Source organism: Raphanus sativus, chromosome 9, assembly GCF_000801105.2.
Source record: "Raphanus sativus cultivar WK10039 chromosome 9, ASM80110v3, whole genome shotgun sequence".
In the NCBI taxonomy this organism is placed as follows: domain Eukaryota; kingdom Viridiplantae; phylum Streptophyta; class Magnoliopsida; order Brassicales; family Brassicaceae; genus Raphanus; species Raphanus sativus.
In genome coordinates this window covers 15,913,165-15,934,506 of record NC_079519.1, presented here as the reverse complement: position 1 = coordinate 15,934,506, position 21,342 = coordinate 15,913,165, and the positions used below count along the sequence as shown (strand labels likewise).

At 39.6% G+C, this 21,342-nt stretch overlaps 1 protein-coding gene and 1 non-coding gene across 2 annotated transcripts in view; one reads left to right on the top strand and one right to left on the bottom strand.

Moving 5' to 3' along the window:
• Window positions 1-3,601: 3,601 nt before the first annotated feature.
• LOC130500103 (uncharacterized) overlaps window positions 3,602-21,342 on the bottom strand; it is a 146,426-nt gene continuing 128,685 nt past the window's right edge. The window contains 2 exon segments of the mRNA XM_056994813.1: window positions 3,602-4,007; window positions 4,009-4,471. Coding sequence (XP_056850793.1) covers window positions 3,602-4,007; window positions 4,009-4,471 — 869 coding nt within the window.
• Window positions 6,791-6,897, top strand: LOC130500518 (small nucleolar RNA R71). Its single transcript, XR_008939139.1, has one exon. It is a non-coding gene; the product is annotated as a small nucleolar RNA R71 (small nucleolar RNA).

Sequence of the window (21,342 nt, the reverse complement as noted above, 5' to 3'; positions counted from 1 at the left end):
CTCTGCCCATCTACCACTAAAGCTTGAGTGGCATTTCCTCGCTTCTTTCTCAATGTCCTTGACCAGTGCGTTACCGCCCCGAGGATGGAGATAGTACTTCCCTCTAGCTCCAGGCAAGGGAGCGACGTAGTATGATTAAAGGACCTCGCTCACTCCTAACGATAAGTCCTCTAGGTCACCCAGGTTCTGAATCGCAATCAACGTCCTCCAAGCGGGAGGAGTTAGCTGGACAGGAGAAATTACCAGACGCTCCGATAGCTTGGCAATAAGAGAAGGAACGCGACCCCAGAATCCCGTATCAAAATACGCTTCATCAACCGGAACCTCGTCGACTCTGAAATCTGAGATCCTATTAGAAGGACCCGGAACCTGGAAGACGAGTTCCTGAGGAAGATTGTACTTCTTCCTTCACTCCTTAATCTCTCTATCTTTAATCCTAGAAACCGGACCCGTCGGCAAGGGTTCCTCGGTTTCATCATCGGAGGAGATATTCTCGACTTCATCAAGCCGAGGACTTTCCACCTCAATTGCATGGCTAGGGGAATGGGAAGAAAAACTCATTGGATCTAAGCTCCTAGATCTAGCCCTATCGCTCACGGGGGAGGAACCTAATGTTTTACTAAGGGGTTCACCAGACATTACTAAGGACGATCTAGTAAAGAGAAGAGAGAGGAGACTGCTACCTGTCGAGAAGCGAAGGAGAATCTTCGAGGAAGGAAGCCGCCGTGATTGGTCTTGAAAGAGAACGGAGGAGAAAAGAAAAGAAGAATGAGAGAGATGGGTTTGATCTCGAAAAAGAGAGAGATGAAGACCTAAAGAGTGACGACCACGCGCCTCGGGGGAGTCGTCGCACGGCCAAAAAAGCGCCAAAGGAGGAAGCTCAACCATCGCTGAGCCTTTTCGCGAAGCCCACATTTCTGAGACGTGTTCCATGTGCAAGGCCCGTATATCTCAAAGTCTTTAAAGAGGGATATTCCTTCCATCTCTTCTCCATTAGCGATGGACTATAACCAAATTCCAAATATCTTTGAGAATCATAACACGTGGAATTTCATGGAACCATCTACCCTCGTCATCAACAAAGTCTAGGCCTAAATCAACATCAGAAGACATGGTACCTGAAGTAGTCTCCGGCCTAAGAGAAAACCAAGACAATAACACACGTTATCCCTTGATTCCCACAAGAAAATCAAGGAATAAGGGGCAAACTGATGGGGAAAAATATCCAGGCATAGGTTTTCTCCAGCTTCCGGATGAGTCCTTGAAGGCCGGACCCCCTGCTCAAGAAGAAGTCAAGGCCGGATCCCCTGCTCAAGAAGGACTCAAGGCCTGACCCCCTTGATAGGCCCGATCCCCTTGATCGGGCCGACCCTCGACAAAAAATGGAAGTTTCCTATCTAAGGGGAAACTTCTATTTTTTACTAAATTGGAAGAATTCCTAAGCCTACAGCCGACATCTATAAGTATAAACGGGGACCCCAAACCCTAGAATAAGAGATCGACTTTTCTAGACTACGATATTAGGGTTTAGGTGGCTAGAACTTAGGTTCTCACACCAAACACGTTGTAGCCCTATCAAATTCACTCAATAAACATCTTCTAGTCTAATCTCTTGCTTTCATTACAATTCTCCTAGTGTTCCGTAGTACTTAAACGACCCCATCACAAAAATATCATAACAAGAACCACGTCGATCGATACAATCGTACTTGTGTCGGTTGATATTGTTCTTATTAAACAATCTTTATGTCTATAATATACTCGAAAACAAATACTTAAATATTTTTAACTAATTAATTTCAATCCTAGATAAAAGAGTTCTGAAAAACTTACTATGAATTCCTAATTTTTTTTTAAATGGGTTGCCTCCCATTTAGCGCTTAGTTTAAAGTCTTTAGTGTGACTTCAGATAATGATAATCTGTTATCAGTTACCTGGTGGTTTGGCCCAATAGTGCTTTACCCGCTGCCTGTTTACTGTAAACTCGTTGCCTTCTTCGCTAATTATCGTTAGCGCTCTGGAAGGTTTTACTTTCGGATGGTCCAGACCAACGAGATTTAAGCTTCTCGGGAAAAATAGTTAACCGGGAGTTATATAAGAGCACTTGATCATCTGGTTCGAAGTGACGAGATATGATCTTTTATCGTGATAAGCTTTCGTTCGTTCCTTATATAACTTCGAATTTTCGTATGCTAAATGTCTGATTTCATCGAGCTCGTCAAGCTGGATGAGTCTCTCTCAACAGCTGGCTTGATATCAAAATTTAACAACATAGTTGCCGAGGCTGCCTTGTGTTCCAATTCAACTAGTAAATGACAGGATTTTCCATAAAGCAGGTGAAAAGATGTTGTTCCCAGTGGTGTCTTATAAGCGGTTCGTTAGTCCCACAGTGCATTGTCTAGCTTGCGAGACCAATCTTATCTATCTGATCGAACAGTCTTTTCGAAAATTTCTTTTATTTGTCGGTTCGAAACTTCCACTTGACCACGGGTCTGTAGATGGTAGGGTGTAGGGACTCTATGGTGAACACCGTTCTTCTTAAGCACTTGTTCAAAGACCTTGTTGATGAAGTGAGATCCACCGTCACTAATGACTACTTTAGGAACTCCAAATCGCGGAAAGATAATGTTTTTGAAAAGCTTTACTACGACAGAGGCATCATTTGTTGGGGAAGCGACTGCTCAACCCATTTGGATACGTAGTCAACAGTGACCAGGATATATATATATATATGTTTCCGTGTGAAGACCGGAAGGGACCCATAAAGTATATCCCCCAGCAATCAAAGATTCTACTTCCAAGATGAAATTTTGTTCCATCTCATGTCTTTTGCTTATTTTTCCTCGTCTCTTCACTCGTCACACTGTGCTATATATGCGTGAACATCGCGAAATGTCGTCGGCCACCAAAATCTTGATTGGAGAATTTTTGAAACTGTTTCAAAGGTGGCAAAATGTCCTGTGTAGTCAGATCTATGACATTGGAAGAATGATATTCGGGATTTCAGCTTCAGAGACGCATCGTCTGTATATACCGTCAGAGCAATGCTTGTAGAGGTAAGGTTCGTCCCAATGGTATCTCCTTACGTCACGAAAGAATTTCTTCTTCTCATAGCCTTTTAAATTCTCCGGCTCGAAATCAGCGGCTAATTAGTTTACTATTTCGGCATACCAAGGTCGTTCTTTGATGTTCTGCCCAATCGCGTTAAATTCTCGCAATGAGCTAATGTGGGTAGTATCGTCCTTATCGGGATTCAATGCGTTGCAAGCAACTTTGATTGGTATGTCGATAAGTTCAGGTGATGTCTTGGGATGGATGTTGGCGAGCGACTCAACTGCGCTAGTGTCGATCGATGTTTTTTATATGAATCGAGCGATACATCAGCAGTGGGATTGATCGATGTTCCGTCAGACGCAAGAGATATTTGACCTACGAAAGACGTGTCTAATAGGGCAATGTTTTCTGTGGAGAAGTAATCATCTATAGGAATATTATCCTTTATTCTTATTCGGGAAAGATGATCAGCGACTCCATTATCCGCTCCTCTTTTATCTTTAATTTCAATATCGAATTCCTGGAGTAATAATATCCATCGTATGAGTCACGGTTTAGCATCTTTATTTTGCATTAGGTATTTAATAGCAGCATGATCACTGTGGACTATCACATGCGACCCAAGCAAATATTGGTGGAATTTTTTGAAAGCAAAGACTACTGCAAGTAGTTCTTTTTCAGTGGTTGCATAATTCTGTTGTGCCTCGTCAAGTGTACGACTTGCGTAGTAGATAGCATGTAGCTTTTTGTCCTTCCTTTGTCCCAGAACTGCTCCTACGGCAAAAGAACTCGCGTCGCACATTATCTCAATAGGAAGATTCCAATCAGGGCTTGTACAAATGGGGCAGTTATAAGAGACTTTTTTCAGCTCTTCAAAGGCTGTCTTGCATTCGGGTGAAAAGTCGAATTTAACTTCCTTGCACAAAAGACTATTTAGAGGTCTAGCGATTTTACAAAAATATTCTGTAAAATCTGGCATGTCCAAGAAAGCTCCTTATGTATTTTACGTTCGTGGGTGCAGCTAAACCGGTCATTACTTCCATTTTTCCTCGATCCACTTCTATTCCAGCGGCGGAGACCTTATGTCCAAGGACTATGCCATCATTAACCATGAAATGACATTTTTTCCAATTCAAGACAAGGTTCTTTTCCTCGCATCTTTCCAGTACCTTACAAAGATTGTCTAGACAATCTTTAAAAATCGATCCATATACTGAAAAATCGTCCATAAATATATCCATGAAAGCCTCGATCATTTCTGTGAAGATTGACATCATACAACGTTGGAAATTTTCATGAGCATTACAGAGTCCAAACGGCATTCTGCAATATGCAAATGTTCCGTAAGGTCAAGTAAATGTTTTCTTTTCTTGATCTTCAGGATGTATAGAAATTTGGAAAAATCCCGAGTATCCATCAAGAAAACAATAATACTGGTGATCAGCCAGTCTTTCTAATATTTGATCGATGAAGGGCAGGGAAAATGATATTTTCTAGTAGCGGCATTCAGTTTCCTATAATCGATACACATTCCATGTCCTGTGACAGTACGTGTTGGAATAAGTTCGTCTTTTTCGTTCTTCACCACTGTGATCCCACCCTTTTTTGGTACAACAAGTACAGGGCTTATCCATTTACTATCTGAGATAGGATATATAACTCCAGCATCCAAGATTTTAATTATTTCCTTCTTCACTACCTTTTTTAGGTTTGGGTTCAATCTCCTTTGCTGCTCTATTGATTTACTATCTGAGATAGGATATATAACTCCAGCATCCAAGATTTTAATTATTTCCTTCTTCACTACCTTTTTTAGGTTTGGGTTCAATCTCCTTTGCTGCTCTCCTGATGATTTTGAATCTTCTTCGAGGTGGATACATTGCATGCAAATGTCAGGAGCTATACCGCGAATATCATCGAGAGAATACCCAATTGCCTTCTTATACTTGCGTAGTTTGTTTAATAACAGCGCAAGCTCTCCATTCGTGAGATTGGCGTTTATGATGACAGGATAGGATTTGTCATAGAGGAACACATACTTCAGACCAGCTGGGAGTGTTTTTAATTCAACTTTCGATGCTTTTTCTTTATACCAGTTGGTCGATAAAGAGGACGATCGGTCGATGGTTTCTCCAATATATTGATCGATGATGATATCAGAATCACCATTCTCTTCATTTGTTGTTCCGAGACTTGCGTCCATTAGGTTCACATAATCTTCGGTTCTACTATTTATGCTCAGAATTTCTCTTTCGTCGATAATAAGAATGTTTTCATAAGGATCATCTGATCATATATCCATGAAGGATTCGTTTTCTAAATCAGAGATTTCTTCCGCGTAGCAGGCGTGATCGTCAATCAAAGGGCGTTTAATTAACTTTTCCATGTGAAAGTTCATTGATATATCTCCGAGATCTCAAAGAGATCGAGGAAAACGTGTGTTTTGTATCTTGCAATCTAGAACGAAACTACCATGGTATGTTGTTTTGATTGAAGTTTCTCCATGTATCATCGCACTTAATTCCTCCGACACCATTATTACGCTATGCTCCCCATTTGGATAATTTGAAGACATTATATCCTTCATGTATTCCTTTACTGAGGGTGCTATTTTGATAACGTCACTAAGGGACAACTCAAGAGTGATTTTATCGAATGTTTTCTTGCAGATTGCATGTTACAATGCCTTTTTGTTTTGTGGTTTGTTTAGAGGGAAGGGGGGGGGGAGCTCTGTAGACACGTTGATTTTCATGTACGGTGGGAGGTGTCTGTCGATGAGGGTCGACCGTTTTTATCCATTTTGGGTCGATCGACAATTGTTTCATCTTGGCGATCGATTTCGGTTTCGTTTTCTGATTCCGATTCTTCTCCTTCTAAGTCTACAGTCTTTCCCTTGTCCCTTACATCCGACGGTTCTCTTTCTTGCTTAAATGTCTCTGAGTCAATATCTGGGTTGACAAGATTTATGGATTAGAATTGCTTTTGCTTGTTTTGTCATGAGTAGGGATTTTGTCATTGTTGACGTCGTCTTTGGTACTTGTTGCAAGGCGTTTACCGCTCCGTAGCATTACGGCACATAATTGACGTTTTGCGTTAGGGTTAGCTCTAACCATCGGTTCTCTCAGGAAGGCGACATGTCTCCCTTTTTACAGCAGTTGCAAAATTAGCTATTTGATCCCCCATTTTCCGAAGATGTTCGGTTAGGGAATCCTTATTTTCCATTAATATTTCGTAAACGATATTTTTGTCTGTAGAAATCTGTTTTCATTTTACGGTTCCCAGTAAAGGCTTGTTTGATACTATACTTCTCTCTCCCAGTACGTGACTGCACAGCAATGTCATAGTCTCGGGTGAATCTGTCGACGTTAAACACATAATGAGGGTCTGAATGATCCATATTTTCGGTAAAGTCGAATACATCTTCCGATTCAGGTGGAGCTTTGTTGTAAACCTGACATAAGTTGGATCGGTTCTACTCTGTCAGAAGGGAATGAAGCAAATCTAGAGAATTCTTTATCTATGCTAATTCAGGTTTATCCCGTGAATTTATAGCCCTCTCTCTTTCTTCATTCATTTCATTTCTTTATAGGATCTTCATGTTGCCCTGTTTTCGATAAGGCGTCTTGCCTCTTCAGGATTTCTAGTAACAAAATTCCCTTCGCTTGCTGTATCGAGCGTGGTTTTATAGCTTAGTATAACACCTCCGTAGAAGATGTTAAGGAATTGTGGTTCTGGATAACCATGACGGGGACATTCGAGTTCATAACTCTTGAATCTTCCCCATGCATTTTGGAATGATTCCTGAGGATCTTGGTGGAATGTGGAAATTTGCCTTCTTACCTCCCAGTAGCGCGTGTCGTCGAAGAATTGTTTAAGAAAAATGTTTCTAAATTCTTCCCAACAAGTTAGGGATCCCTTTGTTTGACAGTTCAACCATCTAAGAGCTTCCCCTTCTAGGGAAAATGGGAAAAGTCTGAAACGGCTGTATTCGTCTGGAATCAATTCTTCTAGACCTTCACTATTGTCTTGTGGGTGCTCTGAGGGAGATCCTCGGAATGGGCTTTGATGCACCATGTTATAGTAATCAGCAGTAAACTTAGATCATATGATGATGTCGTCAGATACCCTAATATGAGACCAATTGGAATAAGTCATGTTGGGTTTTAAGTAGTCTTTTAAGGGCAATTTTATTTCTTCACCCTTTTTCAGTGTGAAGTTTACTTTAACAGGGATTTAAGTCCCCTGTTTTTTAGTAGTTTGGCTAGATGTGTTGCTTAATTGACCTATTGGTTCAGTTTGGACTACTTTCTCATTAGTAGCATCGGTAAGAAGGTACTTACATGCTTCCGGCTGGGCGATGTCGATCGATGATGCTAACGGCGTGTCGCTCGATTCCTCCGTCTCTGCGTCAATACATTGAGTTGGTTCCGCGTCGATCGTTGCTCGGGCGATATCCATATTATGCATTCTCTAGTGCTGTAAAAGCAAAAAGGAAGGAGAACTTAGGAAATATTAAAGTAACAAAGTCTATACTAAATTCTAAATTAAATCTAATGGTAATAAGAAAGAGTCTCCGGCAACGGCGCCAAATTTGATTTCACTCAAATTACCCTGAAAGTGAATTACTCTCTCAAATAAGAGTTCAGATGTAGTACTTAGGGATCGAATCCACAAGGACTCTAGGATTACGCATTAGACTTAAGGTATTAGATATATAGATAGACTTAAAGGTTTTATTTGTTTTAAAGCAGGAAATAATGAGGTGAACAAGGTAGTTGTTCAGTAACTGAAGTGGAGTTTGTTCTTAGTGAGGAAGGTAGCTAGATTCAGGTAAATTCTCAGGTATGAAGTTTAAGTAAATTAGATATGACTTAAGGGTTTATAGTTCTTTGAACTCAAACAAGGGGTACAACCTGTTAGATTTCCTTTGTCTAGATCTCGAATCTCAACTGTCGTTTGTTGATCACGAGAAAGAGTCGATCGACAAGACTTCAATCAAATCGATCGATACACCTTTCAAAAATCGACTGCCGCAACAGTAGTTGTGTCGATCGACGGTTCTTCTAGCAAGCTTTGCGGATTGGTTTGATATCGTTCTCTGACTGTATAGACCACCTTTCTCGCATGTGCCTAGTCAATCATATCACACTAGTTTAATTCAGTTGATTGGGAGTATACAGTAGGTTATCTCATCAGTCCTAAGATCTAAATTTAAGGGTGATCAATCCCAAATTTAGTATTAAGTGCAACTAGAATGAAAGAACTAAATGAAATACCCTAACAGCAGTCATAGTTTCATCACATGATTCAACCTTATGAAAAACCTAAACCTAACAATAAGATTTACTCAGACATATTCATGAGAGACAAAATCATGATGGTTTGAATAAATTTTTAAATGAAATAAGGAACACAAGGAGTATGAGTAAATGTAAATAGAGAGTTCAAGATCTTCTCTGTTTTGTAGTCTTAGATATATCTCTCCAAATCTAACTCTTCTTCAAAGATAGCCAAATTGCTTCTCTTCTCAACTAGGTCTCTAGGCAATTCTGCCTCTAAACTGATACAAAACCCTAATATATATTTTGTGATACTTGAAATCTTCTAACTCGTCGTAATCATCGAATGGCTCTGATATCGATTGACACAATAAAATTGCTGTCGATCGATTGTAACTGGCTTCTGTCAACCGATGTTACTCATTGCGTATTGGTCGATTCTCCATCCGTGGGAATACTCCAAAATGCCTCAAAAGCATCACTTTCTTCAAGTAAGTACATGTCCCTGAAATTACTCTAAAAGGAATTTGAAAGGTGATAAATATATTTGAAAACTCTTATATACCATAGCTAAAAGTAGGTGAAATCCTTGGTATATCACTTGGTCAATCAGTCGGCTGGAACCATACCAAGCTTCTCGCCCTTCGATATCGATCGACAGCACAAAATGTGCATCGATCGAGTATAATCGTCAATAGTCGGGTCTTCACATCTACATTGATCGACAACACAAGGTGTGTATCGATCGATTATTGTCTCTGAATGTTGACCTCCGATTTGGCTTGATGATCAACTCGTGTGAAATATAAGTTAACCTCCAAAATGCTCTATAATCATCACTTTATCACAAAACACTCCTGAACCTGAAAACATAATTAATAGGCTAGAAAACATAATAGTTATATATTAAAAGCATCTTTATACCACGGTGGAAATGGGTGAAATCAATGGTATATCAACCATGCAGAAAAACGATCATCATCGATCGATACCTCTGCTATACCATCGATCGATTCACAGTTCTTACCTCAATCTCGTTATCTTATTCCTAAATATACTAGGGATAACTTTCTAATGCCTGATGAATTTGGTATTTACAGGGACACATATGGCTATGCAAGAGCCATGAATGGAATGATTCTACACATCTCCACAAATGACATAGCAGACATTCTTCAGGTGGCCAATAGACAAGAGAAAATTTTCACACAGCAACGGAGCCATCCAGACAACCAACCTCAATTTCAAGACAATCATCATGCAACTGACGCAGCTGAGACTGTTTTTCAACGATCTCGTCCACCAACTAACCAGCAATCGATCGATATTGCTATCTCACCGTCGATCCCCAGGGCACAACACTAATCGATCGACGAGGCACATGCAGGATTGAACGACAGACGCCTTGAGTTTGGATGACGTGCTTATGATAACAACGGATCCCGACGGTTCAAGTGGGAACAGAGGGATGAGTTTGGAGTCTACAAAGATGAGTTTGGACATGCTAGAGGAGTAAAATGTGATATCATCCTTGTTACCAAAGAAGATATGAGAAACATCCTGGAAAGAGCATCTTTGTTTCACAAGAGCTGCTTACGTGTTGCACAACCTGCCACTTCATACCCATGAACCAGACTAGCACCAGGAACCTACAGCAAAGAGGAGATAAATGATATTGTGACTGATATATGAGGAGCTCATGAGAACTTGGATGAAGAACTCCGCACTTTGTAGATAACACCTATCAACCGCTGGATCGCAGCTACGATGAGCTTCACAGGAATATGGCAAAGGTGAGGATGGAGATTAAGAGTGTGAAGAAATTGCTTGAGAAGGAAGTTACAGCAGAAATATCGATCGACAGCATCCCTGCCCCATCGATCGACATTAGGAAGACGACATCCAGAAACCCTACACAACCAGAATGTTCATCACCAAAGAAGGTTGAATGGGAAATAGCTTACATCAACACGAAGATTGGGGACGTCTACAGCCCTCTCAACAACAACATCGACTGGTTAAACAAAAGAATTGATCTTCTACAGCAAAAGTTGAAAACAATTCGCGAGCAAGATCAATGTCAGAATCATCATGCTTCGTCGATCGACACTACTCTATCCACATCGATCGACAACAAACTCGCAGCTATGGAAGATAGGTTGAAATCATATGAGGAAAAGAACGACCACTTCACTTCACCTTTCATGAGATACTTTGATACATTGTCTAAGCAGATGATCGAAATACAGCAAGACGTTGACATACTTCAAGACCAACTTGGTTTTTATCACAGAGGATCAACATCGATCGACAGGATACAATCCACATAGATCGACGCCAGGCGATCACCAGCACATACTACATATACATCAGCAGAAGTTGATCAAATAAAACACAAACTGTACACAGCCATCAATTCAATGGAGGAAAGATTTGACAAGAGATGTGATGACATATATTTTCCTTTTGATACCAGGATGTGCAACTTGGACTCAACTACATAATGGCTGAAGAAAGAGGTCATTACTATTCAGAGGCTTCTCGCATATCAACATCAGAAATCATCATCGGTCGACAGGCCAAATACCAAATCGATCGACCGTCCTCAACAAGAAACGACCGAAGCACTACACATAGCATCGATCGACACCAAGTCGCCTGAGATAAGCTGATTCATGACAAGATCAACTCCATGCAAGAGGAACTGAAAGAGCTATCAGAATACGCCTACAATATGAGCTACATGCATGAAGGAAGCATTGAATCACTTCAGCCAAAGCTACAACATATCACAGATGTAACAGTCAAGGTGGATGAAAGATGGATCAGAAGTGATGATGCCACAAAATGCTTCATTGCCACATGGTTCAACATAAGGAGACACAATGTGGATACTTGTTTTCCAACAAGTAGCTGTTTCTTCAGCAACTAGCTCGCACACCACCAAAGTCAAGCTAGATGACTACAACAAAGCGTTGAGTGGGAGGCAACCCACTATTAGGTAATATATATAAGTTTTCTTAATAACTAGTATTTATTTTCGCATTGGTTTTTACACATTTTTAGACCCAAGTATAATGATGATCATATCGACCGATGCAGCGAAGTCGACATCGATCGACACCGAACCAACACCCGTAACGATCGACATATGTCGATACGTATCGATCAACATTCACCTCGGTCAGGTTTATTGTTCTTACTTGTTACGTTGAGTACTTATGTAATCTAAGTCTGGGGAGGGGGGGTTTACTGATATGTGTTTATTTTGATTCTATTTAAAGTGTTTTCAATTTGTTTTTTCAATAAGTACTAAGAAAGGGACAATGATCTTACTTATTTATACATGATTATCTAACCACTCTTTAGCACCATTCTAGATTTACTGATTGCAGGTAATACTAAAGATGCTAAAGTGGATCAACTTGTCACCTATACACACTTGCTCAGATTTTTTGAAGGAACCAAAGCTGACCTCCAACACTAAACCTGACTCAAATTGCTTGTCTTGAGGTTTGATATACATCGGATCGGAATCCTCCTGTAAGTCTGGAAGGTAAAAGTTTGTGTGTTTCTGGTTCCCTTCCTTCTCTCTCTTCGGCATCTCAAAGATCTAAGTTTATATAGTTATGGAAGATTGAAATGACTTCTTGAGAGGCAGAGGGGTAGGAGTGTATCATGCGACCCCATTATTCTAAATCTCAGGGATGATCACACATTGTGAAAGTGAGGGGTCGGTACATCACCTATGACCCCACTATTCGCCTACAGTTTGCCCAAAAAGTTACATGGAATGCATTAGTTGCAAGAAATGTATGAGTTATGTGAATGATTGCAATGTCAATGAGACGGACTAGATGGTTTGTATCAGCATGGAAATCTGTTGAAACTGAAACTAATAAGAGATTCATAAAAGAGAGTAGAAGGGAGAAAAGGGATCAAAGAAGTATGTCTGTTTGTTCAGAAACTTGCTTGGGTTGAATCCATTTGTCCTTTGTTCGACACTTCCAAGGTAAAGCCTAAAAATAGTTTCATTTAAAATAAAAACTAAATCACATAAACTAAATTTAATAAAATTATAGAAAATGTTTCGAAATGCACAAATATTTTTTTAATATTGAGAGTGTTGAATATATAAAATATTTTATTTAAATTAAAAAAAATCAATGTAAAATAAGTTTAACTTCGGGTTAAATAGATAAATCATATTAAGTGTTAGAATTATTTAGAGTCTTCTAAAATTTAGTTAAATTTAAAATAACAAAAATCAGTCATATAATTAAATTTAAGGTAAATTTCATAAAAATTTAAAATATATAATTTATCAAAAATCATAATTTTTATTACGTAGAATAATTTTTTCAACAAAAATATATTCGTCCTTTTTAAGGGCGGGTCAAAATCTAATTTACTATTTAAACATTAAAACCACACTTAACCTAGAATTGATTATCTGATTTGATTTAATTGGTTCCCTAGCTCCTCGTGAATCGATCCCTAAGTACTACATCTGAACCTCTTATTTGAGAGAGTAAAACACTCCTTAGGATAATTTGAGTGCAATCACCAGGCCACGCCTTTTCTCTGATGATCCCTTTTCGTCTTGTATTCCTTTTTGGAGGAATGCCCCAGAAGATGATAGTGAAGGAGCTCGGATGGCACCTTTGAAGCAGAGGTGTTCTTATTTCTTTGACGATGGACCTCATTTAGAGGTTCGTGAGGAAGATTTTGCCGAGATTCCAAGGAGATACACGATTCCTCTATCGGTTGAGATAAGGGCTCCTTCCGGATTTGAGCGTACTCCCTACAGAGGAATGAATTAATCGGCTATTTACGAGGCTTATCTGAAGGTGGGTGTGAGGAATGGTGTTCCCGTCTTGTCGCCGAGATATCTTCGTACTTCAGGTTCTGTCCTTCGCAGCTCACTCCCCCATTCTGAAGGACTCTGATGGCTATTAAGGTGCTTGCGGAGTTGCACAATCTTCCGATTGGAGTACCTGAGAGCCTGTACTACTATAAACCCTAGTCTGCTAGCGAGCTGATACCACTCAAATTACCCTAAAAGTGAATTACTCTCTCAAATAAGAGGTTCAGATGTAGTACTTAGGGATCGAATCCACAAGGACTCTAGGATTACTCAATAGACTTAATGTATTAGAAATAAAGATAGACTTAAAGTTTTATATGTTTTAAAGAAGTAATTAATAAGCTGAACAAGGTAGTTGTTCAGTAACTGAAGTGAAGGTTGTTTCTTAGTGAGGAAAATCGCTAGATTCAGGTAACTTCTCAGTTATGAAATTATGCAAATTGAATGTTACTTAAGGGTTTTAGTTCTTTGAACTCAAACAATGGGTACAACCAGTAAGGTCTCCTTTGACTAAATCCCGGATCTCAACTTTCGTTTGTTGATCACGGAAAAGAGTCGATCGATACGACTATCGTCTAATCGATCAATACACCTTTCAAACAATCAATCGCTACAACAATGGTTGTGTCGATAGATGGTAATTCTAGCAAGCTTAGCGGATTGGTTTGATATTGTTCTCTAACCATTTAGACCACCTTTCGCATGTGTCTAGTCAGTTAGATCACTCTAGTTTATTTCAGGGAATTGAGAGTATACAGTAGGTTGTCTCATCAATCCTAATATCTAGATTTAAAGGTCATCAATCCCAAATCTAGTGTTAAGTGCAACTAAAATGAAAGAACTAATTCTTAATACCCTAACAGTTATCACAAACTCATCACATGATTCATCCTTATGAAAAACCTAAATCTAACAATTAGGTTTACTCAGACATATTCATGAGAGACAAAATCATGATGGTTTGAATAAATCTTAATATGAAATGAGGAACACAAAGAGTATGAGTAGATATAAAAAGGGATTTCAAGATCTTCTCTATTTTGTAGTCTCAGATCTATCTCTCCAACTCTAACTTTTTTTCTAAGGTAGCCAAATTGCTTCTCTTCTCCACTAGGTCTCTAGGCAAGTCCGCCTCTAAAATGATACAAAACCCTAATATATAAGGCCAAACAGGCGGTCAGGGACTTGGTGTGTAAATAGCATAACTTTCGAATACTAGAAAGATCTTCCAAATTGTTATCCATCGAATGGCTCTGATATCTATCTACTTTCTTGATTGTTGTCGATCGATTGTAATTGTCTTCTGTCGTCCGAGATTGCTTGTTGCGCATCGGTCGATTCTCCACTCGTAGGAATACTCCAAAAATTTCTCAAAAGTATCACTTTCTCCAAGTAGGTACATGTGCCTGAAATTACTCTAAAAGGACCTTGAAAACGTTATAAATATAATTAAAAACTCTTATATACCATGGCTAAAAGTGGGTGAAATCCATGGTATATCAACTCCCCCAGACTTACTCTTTTGCTTGTCCTCAAGCAAAACAAACGGGTAGTCTCTCCGGAGGAGGTTTGAAAACAACAAGACTCTTGTTATTGAAATCTTAAAATCATCACTTCTCTGGCATATAAATCTGAACAGTCTCAATCACAAACGCACGTTATACCATATCCTAGTTTAGCAACCAAATTCATGTATCCAACAACTTAGCAAATATTGTCTAACATTCCCCTCTACTAACCTCATTTCTTGACATAAAAGAAAGGTGAATGCTTTACCTTGGGAATATCGATCAAAGGACACATGGATTCAACTCAAACAAGTTTCTGAACGAGAAAAGTGCCTATTTCGACCCAAACAATTCCGGTCGTGCCATATACGACCCAAACAAATGGTCTGTGCCAAATATGACCTGAACTGAAATATAATTAAAATAACTACCCAAACTTCTTAAAACATGCCTAAAGCTACATTGACTCTAACATAAGTTGGTCAACCGTTAACAAAATAAAACGACGTCGTTTTGATATATATAAAAAGTGCATATTTCGTCCCTAACTATTTCAGACGTGCCAAAAAAGATCCGAACAAATGATCAGTGCCAAAAACGACCTCAACTCAATTATTATTTAAGAAAACTGCCAGAACTTCCTAAAACGTGCCTAAATAAACATTGGTTCTATTATAAGTTAGTCAACCGTTAACACAATAAAACAATGTCGTTTTGATATATATATATATATATATTTTTTTTTATTTAAAATATGCTCATTCAGAGACTGGAACCCATGTCGTTACACCTTTTTAAAGGGGTACACTAACAACTAGACCAAAGTAATTTTTTGAAATATTATTAGAAATTTGACATTATATAAACTAATATTCTTCTTCATCTTATCAAATTTAAAAATTTGGTGATTGTTTTCATATATTTAGTTATTGTGTTTTGACAAGATATCTTAGTGAAAGAAAGGTAAAAAGCCTCATTTTAAACCAAAAAATAGATTTTCAAAAATGTTAATAGGCCTTTTAATTAATTTATATAATTTATAATTTCTAATAATATTTCATAAAATTTACTTTAGTCCACTAACAACTGTACACTTTTAAAAGGGTATCACAACACGGGTTTGAGTTTCGGAATGAACATTTTTTTTTTAAACGGTGCTGTCTTAAAGTGTTTAACGGTTGACTAATTTCTGTTAGAGTCAATGTATATCCCTTTCTCCCCTCATTTCTCTTCTCTTAATCTCTTATTAGTTTCAATTTTAACAGGTTTCGATGCCAACAAGGGTCATCTAATCTATCTCATTGACATTGCATACTTTCTCATACATTTCATGCAACTAATGCATTCCTTGTATCTTTTGGGCAAAGTGTAGGCGAATAGTGGGGTCATAGGTAATGTACCTAACCCTCGCTTCCACAATGTGTGATTGTCCCTGAGATTTAGAATAATGGGGTTGCTGGAGACACTCCTACCCCTATGCCTCTCAAGAAGTCATATCAATCTTTTATAACTTAAACTTAGATCTTTGAGATGACGAAGAGAGAGAAGGAAGGGAACCAGAAACACACAGACTTTTACCTTCCAATCTTGTAGGAGGATTCTGATCCGATGTATACCAAGCCCCAAGACAAGCTGAGAAAGTCAGTGTTAGGTTGGAGGTTAGCTTTGGTTCCTTTAAACAATTTGGACAAGTGAGTCTAGTTGACAGGTTGATCCACTTTGGTATCTGATATCTTGCATATTTACATGTTTTTAGGCTTCATATCTTGTGCATTTTAATCATATAGCTTAGAACTTAGTGTCTTTAGGATCCATATTGCATACATATGTCCTAATCAGGTGTTTGAGCATACTATGAGGTTATATGAAGTGTTTGAGAGTTTAAAAATCCAAAGGAGATGAAGAATGGTGTTCAGCCAAGCAAGTACTCATCTTGGACACGACTGGACCGGAGTGGACGAGACCGGAGAGATGAACCCGGGCGTAGAGATCAGGACCGGGAAGCTTGGACCGTGAACGAACCCGGGCGGGAGATCAGGACCGGGAAGCTTGGCCAATATGCCAATCGTTGTCCCAATCAAAAGGTGATGGTGCTCTTGGAGAATGGTGAAGTAGAATCCGAGGAGGAAAAGGAGGATCTTGGTCCGGTCGTTGATGAGGAGGAAGAAGCACTTGATTACCCAGCTCATGGTCCTCTTCTCATTACCATGAAGCCTCTTGATGATATCTTTGACAAAGAAACCGATGGTGTGATCGATGAGTTTTGTTCCACCTTTGTGGAAGACTCGGCTCCGATCTATGATGATGATTCCAAAGAACAACCAAGCCATGGTTCTCTACTTGTCACCAGGAATCTTCTAAGTGTGCAACCTCAGACCAATGAAAAAGAACAAAGGGAGAATCTCTTTCATTCTCGTTATTTCAGTTCAAATAAAGTTTGTTCTTTGATCATTGATGGAGGTAGTTGCAATAATGTAGCTAGTGACACCCTTGTGAAGAAACTTGGGCTTGTTACATGGCCTCTTTCTCGTCCTTTCAGGTTGGAATGGCTTAATGAAGCTGGAGAGCAGTATGTCAAAGAGCAAGTCACGGTTCCAATCACCATTTGTCGATACGAGGAAGAGATAGTTTGTAATGTTCTTCCCATGGACGCTTGTCACATTCTTTTGGGTCGACCATGGCAGTTCGACAAGAGGACAGTCCATGATGGATACACAAACCGGCACTCATTTGACAACAACGGAAAGAAAATCACTTTGGTTCCTTTGTCACCTTTGGAAGTACACCAAGATCAGATGCAGCTCAAAGAAGGCCGAGACAAAAATGCCAAATCAGTTGAACCTGAAGCATCTCGTAAGCACTATAACTTCTATCTCAAGGGAAGTCAGGTCAAGAAATCTCTTTGCTCTCAACAGCCATTTCTTTTACCTGTTTACAAAGAATCTCTAATGGCTTCATCTTCTGACCCTGCACCGGAAATTCCGAGTGATTTGAAAGATGTTTTGCAGGAATTTTCTGATGTGTTTCCAGATGAGAACCTAAAGGTTTTGCCACCAGTAAGAGGCATTGAGCATCAGATTGATTTCATTCCGGGTGCACAGCTTCAAAACCGACCAGCTTACCGGACCAACCCGGTGGAGACTAAAGAACTTCAGAAACAAATTGGTGATCTCCTTGAGAAGGGTTACATCAAGGGAAGCCTCAGCCCTTGTGCCGTTCCTGTTCTCCTTGTGCCCAAAAAGGATGGAACTTGGCGAATATGTGTAGATTGTCGTACCATCAACAACATAACAGTTAAGTACCGTCATCCCATTCCTAGACTTAATGATATGCTTGATGAACTTCATGGTGCTTGCGTGTTTTCTAAGATTGATTTAAAAAGTGGATATCACAAAATTAGGATGAAAGAGGGTGATGAATGGAAAACTGCTTTTAAAACAAAACTAGGATTGTATGAGTGGTTTGTCATGCCTTTCGGACTCACTAATGCACCTAGTACTTTCATGCGTTTTATGAACCATGTTTTGAGATCTTTTATTGGTCATTTTGTTTTGGTTTATTTTGATGACATTCTCATTTACAGCAAAAACATGGAAGAACACACAAGGCATTTGAAATTTGTTCTTGATATTCTTAGGAAAGAAAAACTTTTTGCCAACATTGGCAAGTGCTCTTTTGGAACAGATCACATGGTGTTTTTGGGTTTTGTTGTAGGTGCTGATGGACTTAGAGTGGACGAGGAAAAAGTCAAGGCTTTTAGGGATTGGCCGAGTCCAATCAATGTGAGTGAAGTAAGGAGCTTCCATGGCCTTGCCGGTTTCTATAGACGTTCTGTGTCTAGCTTCAGTACCATTGCAGCTCCATTGACTGAGGTGATCGTGAAAAACGTGGGGTTCAAGTGGGAGCAAGCTCAGGAAGAAGCCTTTCAAATTCTCAAAGGGAAGTTAACTAATGCACCTTTGCTTGTACTTCGTGATTTTTCAAAATATTTTGAGATTGAATGTGATGCCTCCGGGGTAGGAATTGGTGCTGTCTTGATGCAGGAAGGAAGACCCATTGCTTATTTCAGTGAGAAGCTTGGTGGAGCTACTCTCAGATATCCTACTTACGACCAGGAGTTGTATGCTTTGGTGAGGGCTCTTTAAACGTGGCAATATTATCTCTGGCCGAAGGAGTTCATCATCCATACTGATCATCAGTCCTTGCTACATCTCAAGAGCCAGCAAAAGCTTAGCAAAAGGCATGCTCGTTGGATTGAATTCATCGAGACCTTTCCTTATGTGATCAAGTACAATCAAGGTAAGGAAAATGTTGTGGATGATGCCTTGTCGAGAAGGTACACTCTTCTCTCAGCCCTTGAACCTAAGCTGCTTGGTTTTGAATTTATCAAAGACTTGTACTCAACCGATCCGGATTTTAAAGATGTTTTCCAAAAATGTCAAAAGGTTGCTTATGGAAAATTCTTTCAAAATTCTGGTTTCTTATTCTTTGATAACCGCTTTTGTGTGCCCCAATGTTCTTTGAGGGAGTTGTTTCTCAAGGAAGCTCATGGAGGAGGCCTTATGGGACACATTGGTGTTAAGAAAACTTACAAGGCGGTTCATGATCATTTCTATTGGCCGAGTTTGATGAAAGATGTTGAAAGGATTTGCAGCCGATGTGTGGTGTGCAAGAAGTCTAAACCTAAGGCATCAAACCACGGTTTGTATTCAGCTTTACCCATTCCTTCTCATCCTTGGGTAGACATTTCAATGGATATTGTGCTTGGTTTGCCTAGATCTAAGACTGGACGAGATTCTATCTTTTTGGTGGTTGATAGATTTTCAAAAATGGCCCATTTTATTCCTTGTCACAAATCTGATGATGCTATGCAGATTGCTAAATTATTCTTTAGAGAAATTGTTCGGTTGCATGGAATGTCTAAGACCATAGTCTCTGATCGTGATGCTAAGTTTCTTAGTTATTTTTGGAAAACTTTGTGGTCTAAGCTTGGAACGAGATTGATGTTTTCTATTACTTGTCATCCGCAAACTGATGGTCAAACTGAAGTAGTAAATCGAACCTTGTCAGCTTTGCTTAGGTCCTTGGTTAAAAAGAATCTTAGACTTTGGGAAGAATGCTTGGCTCATGTTGAATTTTCTTATAATCATGCTTTGCATTCGGCCACTAAGTTCTCTCCTTTTGAAGTTGTCTACGGATTTAACCCTTTGTCTCCACTTGATCTTTCGCCTTTGCCTTTGAGTGAAAGAACTATACCGATTGTAAGAGGAAAGCTGACACGGTTAAGAAGCTTCATGAGCAAGTTCAGGTCAACATTCAAGCTAGGACTGAACTTTACAAAAGACATGCAGATAAAAAGGGAAAATAAGTGGTTTTCAAGGAAGGAGATTTGGTTTGGGTTCACTTGAGGAAAGAACATTTCCCGTTGGAAAGAAAATCCAAACTTATGCCCCGGGTCGATGGACCATTCCAGATTCTTAGAAAACTCAACGACAATGCTTACCAGCTCGATTTTCAAGGTAATTATGACATCTCTTCAAGTTTTAATGTTGCTGATCTATCTCTTTTTCGTGTAGATGATCCGGATTTGTGGACAAATTCTTTTGAAGAGGGAGGGAATGATGAACCCCAGGACACGGACCAGGACATGGATTCAGACCAGCCAGTTGATCAGGACAATAGCTTTGAAGCAACCGAGGTTCACTCGCCCAGCAAGAACCGATCATCGGACAGAGCCGTCTACAGGTTCTACCCACGTGCATCCGATCATGGCCTAAGGATGGAACCGCGCTCTAATGACTGATCTGACCGACCCACATGATTTCTTGCCCGATCCATTCTTCATTCTAAAGCCAACAGTCAAGCCAGACATATTGACCATCGTGAAGAAACCAAAGATAGACACAGCCACTCACTTCTCGCCCGTTTGGGACGTATCGCTCGAACTGATCATCGTGATCATCGTGATCATAGCCCGGATCATCGTGATGAACTTGACCTTTCCGACCGTTTTGATGATTTCATGATGATCGATGCGTCCAATGTCTCCAAAAGATTCATACTTAAGCTCTCTGGAGATTTGGGACGAGTGATCTCTTCATCCTTGATTGGATCATCGGTGATCACCACTGATCACGACCCTTCGTGGGTGATTCTCCTTACCGCGGATGACCCGATCACCATGATCACCACCGGATGAACATGGACACCAGCCGAAGGGTCACTTCGACCAATCAACCTCTTTTTCTGTGTTTTGACTAGATCTAGTCAAAATTGTATTTTTCTATGTCTCTTTTTCCACATTTCTATTTATTTCACATTGACCACAAGTAGTATAAGTATGTGAAACTCTCTCATTGTAATCTCATTCGATTTTCCTTATTAAAATTTGAGTTCTCTTATTGTTCTTTGAATTAGAACATTCTTACTTTGCTTGGCGAGGTCATCTCCGAGTGGATCATTTCGTTTAGTAGGACCTGTGTGTCACATCCGGCAACGAGACGAACCTCTGGTAGTATCTTTGGGCTATTCAGCATCCCTTAGTGTCACAATCTGATCCATCAGTTCTCAATACATCCTGAAAGAGTTCATATCCATCCTTACCGACTGAGTGACGAATCCTAGGGTTTATCAT